The sequence below is a fragment of the Hordeum vulgare genome, chromosome 1H (assembly GCF_904849725.1).
Source record: "Hordeum vulgare subsp. vulgare chromosome 1H, MorexV3_pseudomolecules_assembly, whole genome shotgun sequence".
NCBI classification, from domain to species: Eukaryota; Viridiplantae; Streptophyta; class Magnoliopsida; order Poales; family Poaceae; genus Hordeum; species Hordeum vulgare.
Window position 1 is genome coordinate 135,678,897 of NC_058518.1, and position 14,131 is coordinate 135,693,027.

Below are 14,131 nucleotides of genomic sequence, written 5' to 3' on the forward strand. Positions count from 1 at the left end.
GAGCGATATTCGACCTCCTTCAGCTCCTAGATGTATTTGTCGGAGATGCACGAGATCTCCCACTTGCCGTGAGAAGCTGATCCGACCATTGCTGGGTTTGGAGGAGGACGGAAAGCGAAATGGATCTGAGCTCTTGGAATCTAGGATGGGAGGGGGTCGAGTGTGGAATGCCTGTGGATGCTCTATGGATCTTTTTCTCTTTTATGGGGGGCGTTGAGCCAAGGGTTCCCGTTTATTGTGTCGTAGGCCACGCCACTTCCCGAAACGACCGAGCCGGTGAATGATACGTGTCAAACGTATCTATAATTTTTGATGGTTTCATGTTGTTATATTGTCATCTTTGGATGTTTTATGTACCTTTTATATCTTTTTTGGGACTAACTTATTAATTCAGTGCCAAGTGTCAGTTCCTGTTTTTTCTGTGTTTTTCACTCTTTTCAGATCTGATTTTGGAAGGAGTCCAAACGGAATAAAATGCCCGAATTAAATTTTTCCCGAATGAAAGAAGATCAGGGGGCTTGTGGGCCAAGCCAGGAGGGCTACAGGGAGCCCACAAGCCCCCCATCCGCCACCAGGGTGCGGCGGATGGCAGGCTTGTGGCCTCCTTGGCGCCCCCTGACCTAGATCCTTCGCCTATATATTCCCTAAAATACAGAAAAAATCAAGGGATCCACGAAAATACTTTTCCGCCGCCGCAAGCTTCCGTTTCCGCGAGATCTCATCTGGAGACCCTTCCCGGTGCCCTGCCGGAGGAGACTTTGGAGTTGGAGGGCTTCTACATCAACATCATCGCCCCTCCAATGACTCGTGAGTAGTTCACTTCAGACCTACGGGTTCGTAGTTAGTAGCTAGATGGCTTCTTCTCTCTCTTGGATCTTCAATACAAAGTTCTCCATGATCTTCATGGAGATCTATCCGATGTAATCCTCTTTGGCGGTGTGTTTGTCGAGATCCGATGAATTGTGGATTTGTGATCAGATTATCTATGATATATATTTGAGTCTTTGCTGATTTCTTATATGCATGATTTGATATCCTTGTAAGTCTCTTCGAGTCTTGGGTTTTATCTGGCCAACTAGATCTATGATTCTTGCAATGGGAGAAGTGCTTGGTTTTGGGTTCTTACCGTGTGGTGACCTTTCCCAGTGACAGTAGGGGCAGCAAGGCACACATCGTGTAGTTGCCATCAAGGGTAACAAGGTGGGCTGTGTCGTAGATATGAGATTGTCCATCTACATTATGTCATCTTGCTTAAGGTGTTACTCTGTTCTTTTGGAGTTAATACACTAGATGCATGTTGGATAGTGGTCGACGTGTGGAGTAATAGTAGTAGATGCAGAAAGTATCGGTCTACTTGTTTTGGACGTGATGCCTATAGATATAATCATTGCCATAGATGACGTCACGACTTTGCGCGGTTCTATCAATTGCTCGACAATAATTTGTTAACCCACCGTCTACTTGCTTTCATGAGAGAAGCCACTAGTAAACACTACGGCCCCTGGGTCTATTCACACCTATCGTTTCCACTTTCGCTTTTACTTTGCTTTGTTACTTTGTTGCTTTCAGTTCTCACTTGGCGAACAATCTATAAGGGATTTACAACCCCTTCATAGCGTTGGGAGCAAGCTTTTTTGTGTTTGTGCAGGCACTTGAGATACTCCTTCACTGGATCGATACCTTGGTTCTCAAACTGAGGGAAATACTTACCACCGTTGCGCTACATCACCCTTTCCGCTTCGAGGGAACACCAACGCAAGGCTCCAAGGCCACGGGGGAACTCCTTTGCATATTTGCCTAGGAAGTCCCTTAAGGCGTAGCCGTAGCAGAAGGATTCCTGGTGCCGTTGCTGAGGAGAATCAAGACAAGAATAGTCTCCCGTCAGCACGTGTTTCTGGCGCCATTGGAAGGTCTTTTGTTACAGTAGCAGTGAACACACATGGGATTACCTGAACAATTACCAATATCCCCTTAAATGCGGGGCATGATCTCCACGTTGACAAGACGTGCCCGTGGGAAAGTGGCCTCGAACCACGAATTGAATTTTTTACACAACTAACTATTGCGACCTTTCGTCACAAAGGTTGTCAAATTAGGAACTATTCACACTCGGGCCTTTTGGCCTTCTGATTAACCAGTGCGCGTTTTAACCAAATGACCAAGTCTTACCCAGCCGATCACTTTGAATGCAAGAAGCTACTGAAGACCGTGTACACTAACATTGGATGCATGTTCGGGGGCTACTGAGGGAGTCCTGGATTAAGGGATCCTCGGATGGCCGACCCATCTTTTAAAAGACGACCATATGGGCCGTATTATTGAAGACTGGACTACACGACGACTTCGTGTTCAGGACGGAAAACTCCGAAGACTAGCATGTCGTCCAAGTTTAGTAGGCTAGATCGGCGCATCTATCCCTGGCGAGGTCAGTTGTATGTAACCCTAGGGACCCTTGGTGTCTATATAAACTAGAGTGTTTCATCCACATAGGCAAGTTGATTCATCTAGGGTTTAGCTCATACGATCTCGAGGTAGATCAACTCTGTAATCCCCATACTCCATCAATATAATCAAGTAGGATGTAGGGTTTTACCTCCTCAAGAGGGCCCGAACCTGGGTAAAACAATGTCCACTTCGTCTCATGCAGCCCATCGACCCAAGGTCCACAGTTCGGGAGTCCCTACCCGAGATCCGTCGGTTTTGACACCGACAGATGGCCTGAACCTAGTGCACCCCTTCGCAAGAGTTGTGCAGCTCGGTCGAGTGCGTGAATTAGTCACGGAGGGGCTCGTCCGCCGCTTGGATGCACATGGCCAGCTCGCGGGGACGATCCGGGCGCTTGTAGGTGCCGATGGAGTTATGAACGAACGCTTCCTCAAAGTCCACCCAAGCGTTGATGATGCGAGCCGGCACGTTGTTAATCTAAGTCCGTACCGAGCCGGTCAACATGAGGGGGACGTAGCGCACCGCGACACACTTGATTCCCGTGGCGATGCCGACTGTAGTGGTGTAGTCGATCAACTAATCTTCTGGTTTGGCCATACCGTTGTACTTTGGAGTGTCTCGGGGAAGCATGAAGTCGGTGGGAAATGCCTCCTCGCGAATCCGGGGGCCGACGCACGCCGAACCGATTGGGCCCTCCTCCTCTAGGAGGGCGGATTGCGCCAGCCGATCAAGATGAAGGCGGGCATTATTCTCTTTTCGGAGGACGAGCGGTCTAAGCCGGACCATGAGCTCGGCCCGGAAAGATAGAGCCGGCGAGCGCACCCGCTCCTATCGCGGGGGTGGGGTGCGGGCGCAAGTTGTTCGGCCGCCTCCCTAAGAGACGTCATTGCACCGGCTAGAGATTGCCGACTACTCGATCCCACATTGGGAACGCTTGCCGCGACTCCCGTCGGCGCGCCGACCGGAGCCGCGGGAGGGGGGGGGGAAGAGTGTTGGGCCTATTGGCGGCCGCTGGCAGCCCGCTGGTCCTCGTCCTCGAGGTGAGGAGACCCGGAGCCGACATGGGCCGGGTCGAGGTGAGCCTGTTGTAAGTTGGCAGCATTGATGATGTCTTGGATGTGCTTTTCCTGTTGCGGGCTCTCCTCAACCTCCACGGTGGCCATATCCTCATAGGCCACCTGGACGGCCCTTATGTTGGCCGCGGTGGTGTCGTAGGTGGGTAGCCTGCCGCCTAGGATTTTGGCGACAACGCGACCGCGGCTACGAACCTCACTCGTTGGCTGGGCTTGTTGCCAGCCGGGGTGAGGCCGTAGGCGGAGTTATACTCGCGCTTTGCGGACTACATCCGGCTTCAGGCGGTCGCGAGGGTAGTGGCCTCCATGAGTAGCTGCTTGCGGGCCGCCTCCAGCTGGGTTGGTCGTCGACGCGATAGGGGGTCCTCAGTCCCTGAAGAGTGGAGCGGAGAGGGGTCGAAGGGACCAAGACGAGTCGTGGTGGCGGCCGCGTGCGCCTTGTCCCTGGCGTGAGACGCAGCGGAAGCTGCGTCTGCTTGCGCCATGGCGCGACCGGAACTCGTAGAGGAGCCGGTGGCCATTACCTCTGCGAGGACCGATGGCACAACTCGAGGCGGTCGCTGCTACGGCAACAAAAGTCCTTTCCCGGCAACGCCAGGAATTCTTCTTGCTACTTCTCTTGCTTGCGTCGGTTTTTCCCTTGAAGAGGAAAGGGTGATGCAGCACAGGAGCAGTAAGTATTTCACTCAGTTTGAGAACCAAGGTATCAATCCAGTAGGAGAATCTCGTCAAGTCCAAAGTACCTGCGCAAACACAAAAGAGCTTGCACCCAACGCCATAAAGGGGTTGTCAATCCCTTCAAGATTGATTGCAAAGTGAGATCTGAAGGCGGAAAGTGTAACGAAGAAAAAGTGTAAGGCTGAGAATATGGTGTGGAGTAGACCCGGGGGCCATAGTGTTCACTAGAGGCTTCTCTCAAAACAGCAAATATCACGGTGGGTGAACAAATTACTGTCGAGCAATTGATAGAACCGCTCAAAGTCATGACGATATCTAAGGCAATGATCATACATATAGGCATCACGTCCGAGACAAGTAGACCGATACTTTCTGTATCTACTACTATTACTCCACACATCGACCGCTATCCAGCATGCATCTAGTGTATTGAGTTCATGACGAACAGAGTAACGCCTTAAGCAAGATGACATGATGTAGAGGGATAAACTCAAACCAATGATGAAACCCCCATCTTTTTACCCTTGATGGCAACAACACGATGCGTGCCTCGCTACCCCTTCTGTCACTGGGTGAGGTCACCGCACGGTATGAATCCAAAACCAAGCACTTCTCCCATTGCAAGAATCATAGTTCTAGTTGGCCAAACAAAACCCACAACTCGAAGAGAATTACAAGGATATGAAATCATGCATAAGAGAAATCAGGAGAAACTCAAATAAGATTCATAGATAATTTGATCATAAATCCACAATTCATCGGATCTCGACAAACACACCGCAAAAGAAGATTACATCGGATAGATCTCCATGAAGATCATGCAGAACTTTGTATTGAAGATCCAAGAGAGAGAAGAAGCCATCTAGTTACTAGCTATGGACCCGTAGGTCTATGGTGAACTACTCACGCATCATCAGAGAGGTCATGGTGTTGATGAAGAAGCCCTCCGTATCTGAATCCCCCCTCTGGCAGGGCACCAGAACGTGCCCCGGATGGGATCTTGCGGAGACAGAAGCTTGCGGCGGCGGAAAAGTACTTTCGATGATCTCTTGATTTTTATGGAATTTTAGAGAATATATAGGCACAAAACCTAGGGCAAAGGAGGCTCAGGGAGCCCACAAGCCAAGAGGGCACGGGCCCCCCTGGCCGTGCCATGAGGGCTTGTGGGGTCCCTGGTGGCCCCCTGCCCTGATTCTCCGGCTTCCCGATCTTTTTCTGTTCCGGAAAAAATCTTTTTGGCAGTTTCATTCCGTTTGGACTCCGTTCAAAATCCTCCTCTGAAAGGGGTCAAAAACATGGAAAAAACAGGAACTGGCACTTGGCACTGAGTTAATAAGTTAGTCCCAAAAATATATATAAAAGGCATGCAAAACATCCAAAGTTTGACAAGATAATAACATGAAACAATCAAAAATTATAGATACGTTGGAGACGTTTCAGTCGCCCACGTGAATGGTGGTGGGTCGGAGCAGTCGAGCACCTCGCTGGGGTACTTGTCAAGTGCCAACGCGTCATCAAGTCGCAGCTTGCTAAAGAGCATGCAGAGGTTGTCGACGTCGAACGAGGCGTGGTCACGACACAACTCGTCATGGGGACCGGTGGCGAGGCTTGTGGGCAGGCGGAGCGAGGGTTCAACGCCACAAAAGCTTCCACGGAGGCGAAGCTCCACAGACGTGCTGATCAGACCGGACGCGAAGTGCCCGACGAAGTTGGCGAGGGGTCCTGCCCGGAGCGTGACTCCGGCCAGCGCCGCGGACGACCCCACGTGGGCGCCAACTGTCGTCGTTTTCTCACGGCACATTCCATGGGTTGGTTTATCGAGAGGAGTTAGGACTGTAAGGATGCCGACATGCTGCGAAAACGAGATCGGGACAAGCGGTGCGAGACACACGATGTATCGAGGTTTGAGGCCCTCCGTGGGAGGTAACGCCCCTAGCCCAGCTGGTTTGGTTGATGAACCGGCCGAGTTACAATGGTGCTCCTTGAGCTGTGTGGCGGAGGAGGAAGAAGCTAGTTTCTTTCTCTAGCTCTCCTATATATATATATATATGTGTGTGTGTGTGTGTGTGTGTGTGTGTGTGTGTGATCGGCCGGCCCCGTGCATGGGTTGGCACCGGGGGTTTTTATAGGCCAACCCCTGGCTTAGAATAAGTATAAATAGTACGGGGGGGGGGCTCGGCTCGCAACCTCTCTGACTGGCCAAGGGGCCCACCGAATGAGGAGTCCTGTCGAGTGTAGGGCCCGTCGACTGCAGGGCCACGTCGAGAGCCGGGGCCCGCCGACCAGTCGTTGCTATTGGCGCGTGCTCGTCATGCAGCGGCATGGGCCGCACTGTGCGGCGTCCTCTTGCGGCAGCCGACTATAGTCAGCGGTATGGCCGGGTGCACTGTAGCCACGCCGGGGCAGGTAATGTAGTGGATGGGGGGCGTGCCGTCACTGTGCCACCTCGACTAGTCATAGTCGGCTATGGTCAGTGGTACGACCACCTCCACTATAACCACGCGCGGGCAGGTCAGCGGTACCTGAGCCCGCTGTAGCCATGCCTTTGATGATGCGTCCTTAACACGCCCGTCAAGGCGATGTGACGAGGGCTGACCCATCCGTCTGATGGGTCGTTCCCGAGCCGGATGGCGGGCGGCTCCGCCCCGAGCCGGTCCAGCTGTGTAGCCGGCCTTGTGGAAAGAAGCGTCCGCCGAGTGTTGTTTTTGAAGGAAGATGGGGAAGTGCTCGGTTTGGCATACCGTGGGGTTATCCCCGCGTCACTCGCTATGCACAAATCGCTTGGAGAGAAAAATTTCCTTGTTTTTATGGTCACACTTTAGGCTATCTTGGTAGCACATCCAAAAATGATGTGTGAAGACATTTTCCAACATCCGCATGCCATTCATGGATTCATTCAGTCATATGTTGCTGAGATCAACGCCATTCAGATAGCTGATGCCACAGGACAAAGTGCACCACAAAGTGGACCAAATCATTGGTTTGCACCGCTGCCCGACCTTGCAAAAATTAACACTGATGCGGCCGTTGGAAGGGGGAGATCTAATGGCTCGGTTGGTGCTATTTGTCGAGATCAACTGGGTTGTTTTTTGGGCGTTTCGGTGATAGTTTTCCCATACATATCGGACCCGGTCACCCTAGATGCACTCGCCATAAGAGCATGGTTAATAGTATAGCCAACTGCTGGTTATAAGTCATCTTATAGCCATCTTAAAGTTAGCTTGTACAATAGTTAGCTATAAAAGAGTACTACTTTTTATCATATATGGCCCACATTTCATTCTCACAAAGTACCTAGGGGCACGTGCTAGAGCTGTCTCTTCACGAAGAGCCCGCTTTCCTTCTCTCTCATCCAACTCAGCAAAAATATAATACTTTAATCCTTACAGACCGCTGAATGTACCTTATTGTACTTGCTCTAAGGGAGTCCCTAGCACTAGGAGATGATCTATATGAGAGGAAAGTTAAAGTTGCTTCAGATTATAAGGTGATTGTTGGTGGCATCGAGCAGAAGAACGGAGGAGCATATGAGACGATTGTTCGTGAAATTATACAATACAAGTCTACCTTTCTTATATGTAATATTAGTCATGAATTTAAGAGCTTAAATATCGAGGCTCACAAACTCGCGAGGCACATATTATCTCTGGGGCTGATCGCCATGTCTGATTAAGCCAAACCAATAGTCTTAAAATTTCGTTTTTGTAAACATTATGACGAATGAATAAAGCTTTGAAGTTTGTCAAAAAAATTCGAGATTCATGTCGAACGGAGGAACGATAGAGCGAAAGTTCACTCATTGTATTTTCCGTAAAGAACATCTATAAATCCTTCATTGTCGGAGAGATATCGGCCCCACCCGTCAGATACGGCCCGCTCTCTGCCCAAACGCCCTATATTAGCCCGCCGCGCGCCCCCATCCCCCAAGCGCCAAAGCGAAAGCCCCTTCCTCCTCGCCGCGGAGCTCCCAAATCCCGCACCCTAGGAGGCGACCCTACCGCGCGCGAGAGAGCGGGTCACGAGCCTGTAGCGACGGCGGCTGCGGTCACCGGCCGCAGAGACAGCGGGCGAGATGACGGACGGCCACCTCTTCAACAACATCTCCCTCGGCGGCCGCGTCGGCAACGTGAGTGCGCCGCCCTCCCCCCGCCCCCCGTCCTGGTCGAGTTCGTTCGCCGTGATTCGATTCGTTGTTTCGGTAGGGTTTTCCGCTCGACTGTTCGATTCCGCGCTGGCGAGTTTGCCGGACGGGCTCGTCTAGCTGAATTTGTTCTGCGGTATTCTGCGAACGGCGCCTGTTTTTTCTAGGGTTTACGCGCTAGGGTTTGTTTCTTCTCTGCGGCACGGAACCTGCCCCAGAGGGTAACTTTGGGATCCGCCGTTGGTTGTTGGATTTGAACACCAATGTTGGTCAGGCAAAATGAATATCCCATATCCAATTAGTTTGTGATGGAACAAATTGTAAGCTCCACTACAAACAGGCGCTAATCTAGGGATTCGAGGAACATGTTCATGCAACAGATACATAATGTCTTGTGCAATTCCTACCATCACCCAGGCGCCGTCCATTTTGGTATTCAGTGTGCCCATTGGTGCTATGTCTGCACTATGTTGGAAGATCACAGCAAATGGCCTTCATAATCGCTTTCTATTTACACTTCGCACATGTGCTTTAAGGATTATCCTCCTTATCATTGTTCAGCGTACCTATATGTGATTGAAACACTTGTTGGTTCATTTTGACGAATTGGAATTGTGAATTTGTGTTCATTCGTGGTTCATATTTTCTTGAAACTTAGTGAAGACCCTATTCCAATTATTTTTTTGGTAAAAAGTACATAGATCAATTCCAACAGAACCCCTATTTTCTATGACTGTTGTTGAATTGGTCACTGTTAGTGGCATCATCATGATGCTGAAATTTTCGTCGTGCTGTTATAGACTGATGTTTTGTGCGCTTGTAGAACCCTGGTCAGTTTAGGCTTTATTCGGGAGGGCTTGCATGGAAGAAGCAAGGTGGAGGAAAGACTATTGAGGTTGATAAAGCTGATATAGTTTCTGTGACGTGGATGAAAATCCCCAGATCTTATCAGCTTAGTGTTGGGACCAAAGAGGGCATCCGGTACGTGTTCAAAGGCTTCCGTGAACAGGTAATAGCCTACCCCCCTCCCCACGAAGAAATTAGTTGATTGTTCACTTGACAATGAAGAGATGCAGTTATACAATCACAGTTACACCTGCTTTCTGTGTCAAGGTTCAATCTTTCTTGGATAAATGAAACTCTAGTTGTAACCTGAGAAATATTTTGTTCATATTGTTCTGTAGGATGTTAGTAACCTTACTAACTTCATACAAAAGAACACGGGAACCACACCAGAGGAGAAGCAGCTTTCTGTTAGTGGACATAATTGGGGCGCGGTCGACATCAATGGTTACTGAGCTCTCTATAGTCTGTCTGGTCGTGGGTACTCCATTCCCTTTTTGTAAATTTTGTTTCATTTTCCCATTCTTCCCATTTCAGGCAATATGCTTAGCTTTAATGTTGGCTCGAAGGAAGCATTTGAAGTCTCTCTATCAGATGTATCACAAACTCAGTTGCAAGGAAAAACAGATGTTGTTCTTGAGTTCCATGTTGATGATACTACAGGGGCTAATGAGGTCTGTTGTCTGCCTGTATATTTTGATCAAAGTTACTTTGTAGTTTTGTAAAGTGTTGCCGGTGTAAAAAGGTACTTCCTCATTTCAGAATTAACTGTCGCTGAAATGAGTGAATCTACACACTGAAGCGCGTCTAGAACTCTAGATACACTCATTTCAGAGACAGTTAATTACAAGTGGAGGTAGTAAATTTTTGTGTCTGAATCTCAACATTGGTGTATATTTTTAAACTAGAATATGTGTTTTTACTCTCTTTATAGAGACTCTTATTAGTTTCCTTGCCTGTGTATGTAAAGATTATGTGCCTATAGCTGTTCTTTCAATCTTGTTTTAGGCATTTTAGGTCTAACTTGCTCCTGTGGTTAGGCCATACACATAAGAGATACAATTTCCAAATCTTCTATTGTGCTGAATGTAAATGCACCATTGAGCACCATCTGAGGATTCTGATCTTCCCCCAAAAACCGTGCATTTTTAATGCTCTACATTTTGTGGTTGCAAGTGTCTAGCTACAGTTCTTTGTAAGATCATTAGCAAAACAAGTGATTTTAACTACCCTTTTCATCATTTTCTGCAGAAAGATTCGCTGATGGATTTAAGTTTTCATGTACCAACTTCAAATACACAATTCCTTGGAGATGAGGAACGTCCTTCGGCTCATGTGAGTTCACTTGATAGACACGCTATATGACAACATGCATGCATATTTTGCGCAAATAGTGAAACGTTCTCTCTTCAGATTTTTTGGCAGAAAATCTTGGCTATAGCTGATGTTGGCTCATCAGAAGAGGCTGTTGTCTCATTGGAGGGAATTGCCATTCTTACCCCAAGGTGGGAAAATCTTGTAACTGTAGACTCTGCCTTTCCTAAAATAAGCATATCCTATGCTTATTTATTTCCATTTCATGTCATAGCTAACTGCTCATTTTTAATTCAGAGGTCGATACACTGTTGAGCTTCATATGTCATTCTTGCGTCTCCAAGGACAAGCTAATGATTTCAAAATCCAGTATAGCAGTATTCTTCGGCTCTTTGTTTTGCCAAAGGTTCACTAGTTTCATGCTTTGTGAATATTATCAAGAATTCAAGAATTCATTGCCTTCGTATACTGTCAAGCAGCTAATATGATTTCATGCTTATACTTTGTGCCCTTCAGTCAAACAACCCTCATACCTTTGTGGTCATCACACTTGATCCGCCAATTCGCAAAGGACAAACATTATATCCCCACATTGTTATTCAGGTATTATATTATGATACATTTTACACTAGCTTGGCTGCAGTTCCTGTATGACATTTAATAACTGGTTCCTCTATGAACAGTTTGTGACAGAGAATGTAGTTGAGAAGGAGCTGTCATTAAGTGAGGAGGTTTTGGCTGAAAAGTACAAGGACAGGCTGCAGAGTTCTTACAATGTGATATGCTTATTCATTTAATGGCTGACTTTCCTTGCATCTCTTTTTGAGTTTAACGCGACATATTTCACCTCAAAGTTGATCATACCTCTTGTTTTCTTTTGAACTTTGATCTTAGCTCGTGTTTATTTTATTTTCCTTTGTCAGTGTTTTGAACTATTATTGATTAGTAGGTACAAGAAATGATACAAGAATTAGTAATAGAATAATACAAGAGTTAATGGCATACTACTCATAAAGCATACTGTATATATTACTGATTATGTATTGTTGAAACACAAGTAGTAACCCTCCAATACACTTATTACCTAACTCTTGGGGTTTATTAGAAAATGATCTGTGTTTATATTTGTAAAGTTTCATTCAGAACTTAATTATAGAGCCACTGACATGCAATTTTTCTGCTTGCAAGTATGTTTAGTGAAAGAATGCCCCCTTATATTCTGTTTTCTACTTGTGCACAGTTTTCTGGGATCTTAATTTATTGTATAATACTCCAGATAAACTAATTAACTCACAAAATGTTTGGTTTACACATAGGGTCTAGAACATGAGGTATTCTCCAAAATCCTTCGTGGCCTGTCTGGTGCTAAAGTGACGAGGCCAAGCACATTCCGCAGTTGTCAAGATGGATATGCCGTGAAATCATCACTTAAAGCTGAAGATGGATTGCTGTATCCTCTTGAAAAAGGCTTTTTCTTTTTGCCAAAGCCCCCGACACTCATTCTGCATGAGGAGGTCTGTTATTTACATTTTGGCATGCCTAATTGTTCTTCATCCATTTGTCCTCTGCTAAGCTGTTATTTACTGCAGATTGAGTATGTTGAATTTGAGCGCCATGGTGCTGGTGGTGCTAGCATGTCATCTCACTATTTTGATCTCCTGGTCAAGCTAAAGAATGACCAAGAACATCTCTTCAGAAATATACAAAGGAATGAATACCATAACCTCTTCAACTTCGTAAGGTAAATGCTGATGTCTTGTTGCTTTAATCATCAGTTAATTCATACGGGGATGATAAGTTCTTGTTTCTTTCCTCTCTTCAAGTGGTAAGAATTTGAAAATCCTGAATCTTGGAGAAGATGGCCAAGATAGAACTGGTGCCGTCGCGGCTGCTCTTCAGAGCACTGATGATGACCCTGTTGATCCACATTTGGAGCGAATTAAAAATCAGGCTGGTGATGAAGAAAGTGATGAAGAGGTACTTTGTGTGTGCAATCTTTGCTCTTCTTTGCCTATATTGTCATGGAGTAGAATGGGTAATTTTTTTGTTTGTAAATCTTACTGTAACTCGTTCCAACTTCAGGACGAAGATTTTGTGGCGGACAAGGATGATAGCGGATCCCCTAGTGATGATTCTGAAGAGGGTTCTGATGCCAGCATAAGTGATGGAGAAAAGGAGGTAACTAAATTTACGCTGCCAGTATCCCTAAGAAAACTTACCTGAACCAAAATACATGTATCAAGCCACTGCTTCAATAACTTCTTGTTTCAGAAATCTTCCAAAAAGGAAGCTAGTAGCTCAAAGCCACCTGTGAAGAGGAAACCAAAGAGTGTGGATGTGGAAAGTTCAGAGAAGAGAAAGCCGAAGAAGAAGAAGACGAAAGATCCCAATGCCCCCAAAAGAGCAATAGCACCATTCATGTACTTCTCAAAGGCTGAGCGAGCTGTAAGTTACTGGCACCCATCCATATTTAAATTTTCTGCTTTCATGGTGACAAAATTTTAGTCCAAACACATACCCGCTCCATCCAAACTGCATCAAACCAATACCAATAGATGCGTCATGAAACATATTTTTCATACGTTATTTGGTATTATAGATCACTATTATTTCTATGAACTTGGTCAAAGTTAAATAAGAGTATCCTGCATTGTTTTTGATGAATTTTAGTTCATTTCTGTCGTTGCAGTTGCTATGTTAGGTTTTAGAATTGATTTGATATTCTTTCTCAAGACATTTAGCCTGCACTGTTAAATTAAGTAAACAATGGATCTTCGATTGATATTTTTCTAATGCAGAATTTGAAGAACATCAACCCCGAACTCAGCACCACAGATATTGCAAAGAAGCTTGGAGAGAAATGGCAAAAGATGTCAGGTAACAATGCCCTAAGTTCAATAGCAGTACAGTGCACTTCATACTGTCAGTTCTTTTAAGGAAAAAAACCCTCCTGTTGTAATCATTTCCAATTGTCATATTTGCAGCTGAGGAGAAGCAGCCATACCTTGAGCAGTCCCAAGTGGATAAGAAACGCTATGCAGAGGAGACTGCTGCTTACCGCGGTGCTGGTGCAGCTCCTGTAGACGTGGACTCTGCAGATGGATCGTCCGATTGAATTGGAAGATTGGCCGGTTGCCGAAAGGAACATACTTTCGAGTCATGGTACAAGTAGACATCCGATCTATCTTGGCTGTAGTAACTTGGGAGGTGTGATCCTTACGTTTCTGAGTTAACAAAGAACAGTTAATGGATATGTGTAGGTTTCCAAGGTACTGTTGCTTTGCTACTAACTGTCAGCACCCGCGACAGGTGTTTTATTCGCTCCCTGGTTGTGCAACTTTCTTTTTTGGTAAAATACTCTAATTTTCATTGGAAATACAGAGCATCCTAAACCTGATAAAAATTACATTGAAATCCTGGAACCATTGAATGACCAATACAGCCACAGAACCAGCCGCTGATGCTTCCCAAACTACAAGTGCCCTAGTTGCCGCCTTCATATAGTAAGCCGGCCTGCCCTTGTCATCATAACAGAGAAGTCTCCATGCATATCTCTAAGGGCTTGTTTGGTTAATCCCTTCCTGGAGGGGATTGATGTGGAATTTGATTTTTAAGGGATTTAATCCCTCTTAATCCC

At 46.5% G+C, this 14,131-nt stretch overlaps 1 protein-coding gene across 1 annotated transcript; it reads left to right on the top strand.

The window, feature by feature from the left end:
- The first annotated feature begins 8,111 nt into the window (after positions 1–8,111).
- On the top strand, positions 8,112–13,814 carry LOC123427125 (FACT complex subunit SSRP1-B-like). Its single transcript, XM_045111088.1, has 16 exons — positions 8,112–8,322; positions 9,161–9,346; positions 9,522–9,627; positions 9,718–9,854; positions 10,432–10,515; positions 10,594–10,685; positions 10,792–10,900; positions 11,011–11,097; positions 11,178–11,270; positions 11,811–12,008; positions 12,084–12,235; positions 12,318–12,471; positions 12,577–12,672; positions 12,766–12,939; positions 13,293–13,371; positions 13,479–13,814. Exons 1-16 carry the CDS (start codon positions 8,269–8,271, stop codon positions 13,607–13,609), a joined length of 1,932 nt encoding a protein of 643 aa, XP_044967023.1. The 5' UTR covers positions 8,112–8,268; the 3' UTR covers positions 13,610–13,814.
- Positions 13,815–14,131: the final 317 nt, after the last annotated feature.

Coding starts and splice junctions, on each gene's coding strand:
- LOC123427125 (XM_045111088.1), top strand. CDS start 8,269: ATGACGGACGGCCACCTCTTCAACAACATCTCCCTCGGCGGCCGCGTC. Junction 10,901..11,010: donor GGCTCTTTGTTTTGCCAAAG/GTTCACTAGTTT, acceptor TGTGCCCTTCAG/TCAAACAACCCTCATACCTT. Junction 12,472..12,576: donor ATGAAGAAAGTGATGAAGAG/GTACTTTGTGTG, acceptor TTCCAACTTCAG/GACGAAGATTTTGTGGCGGA.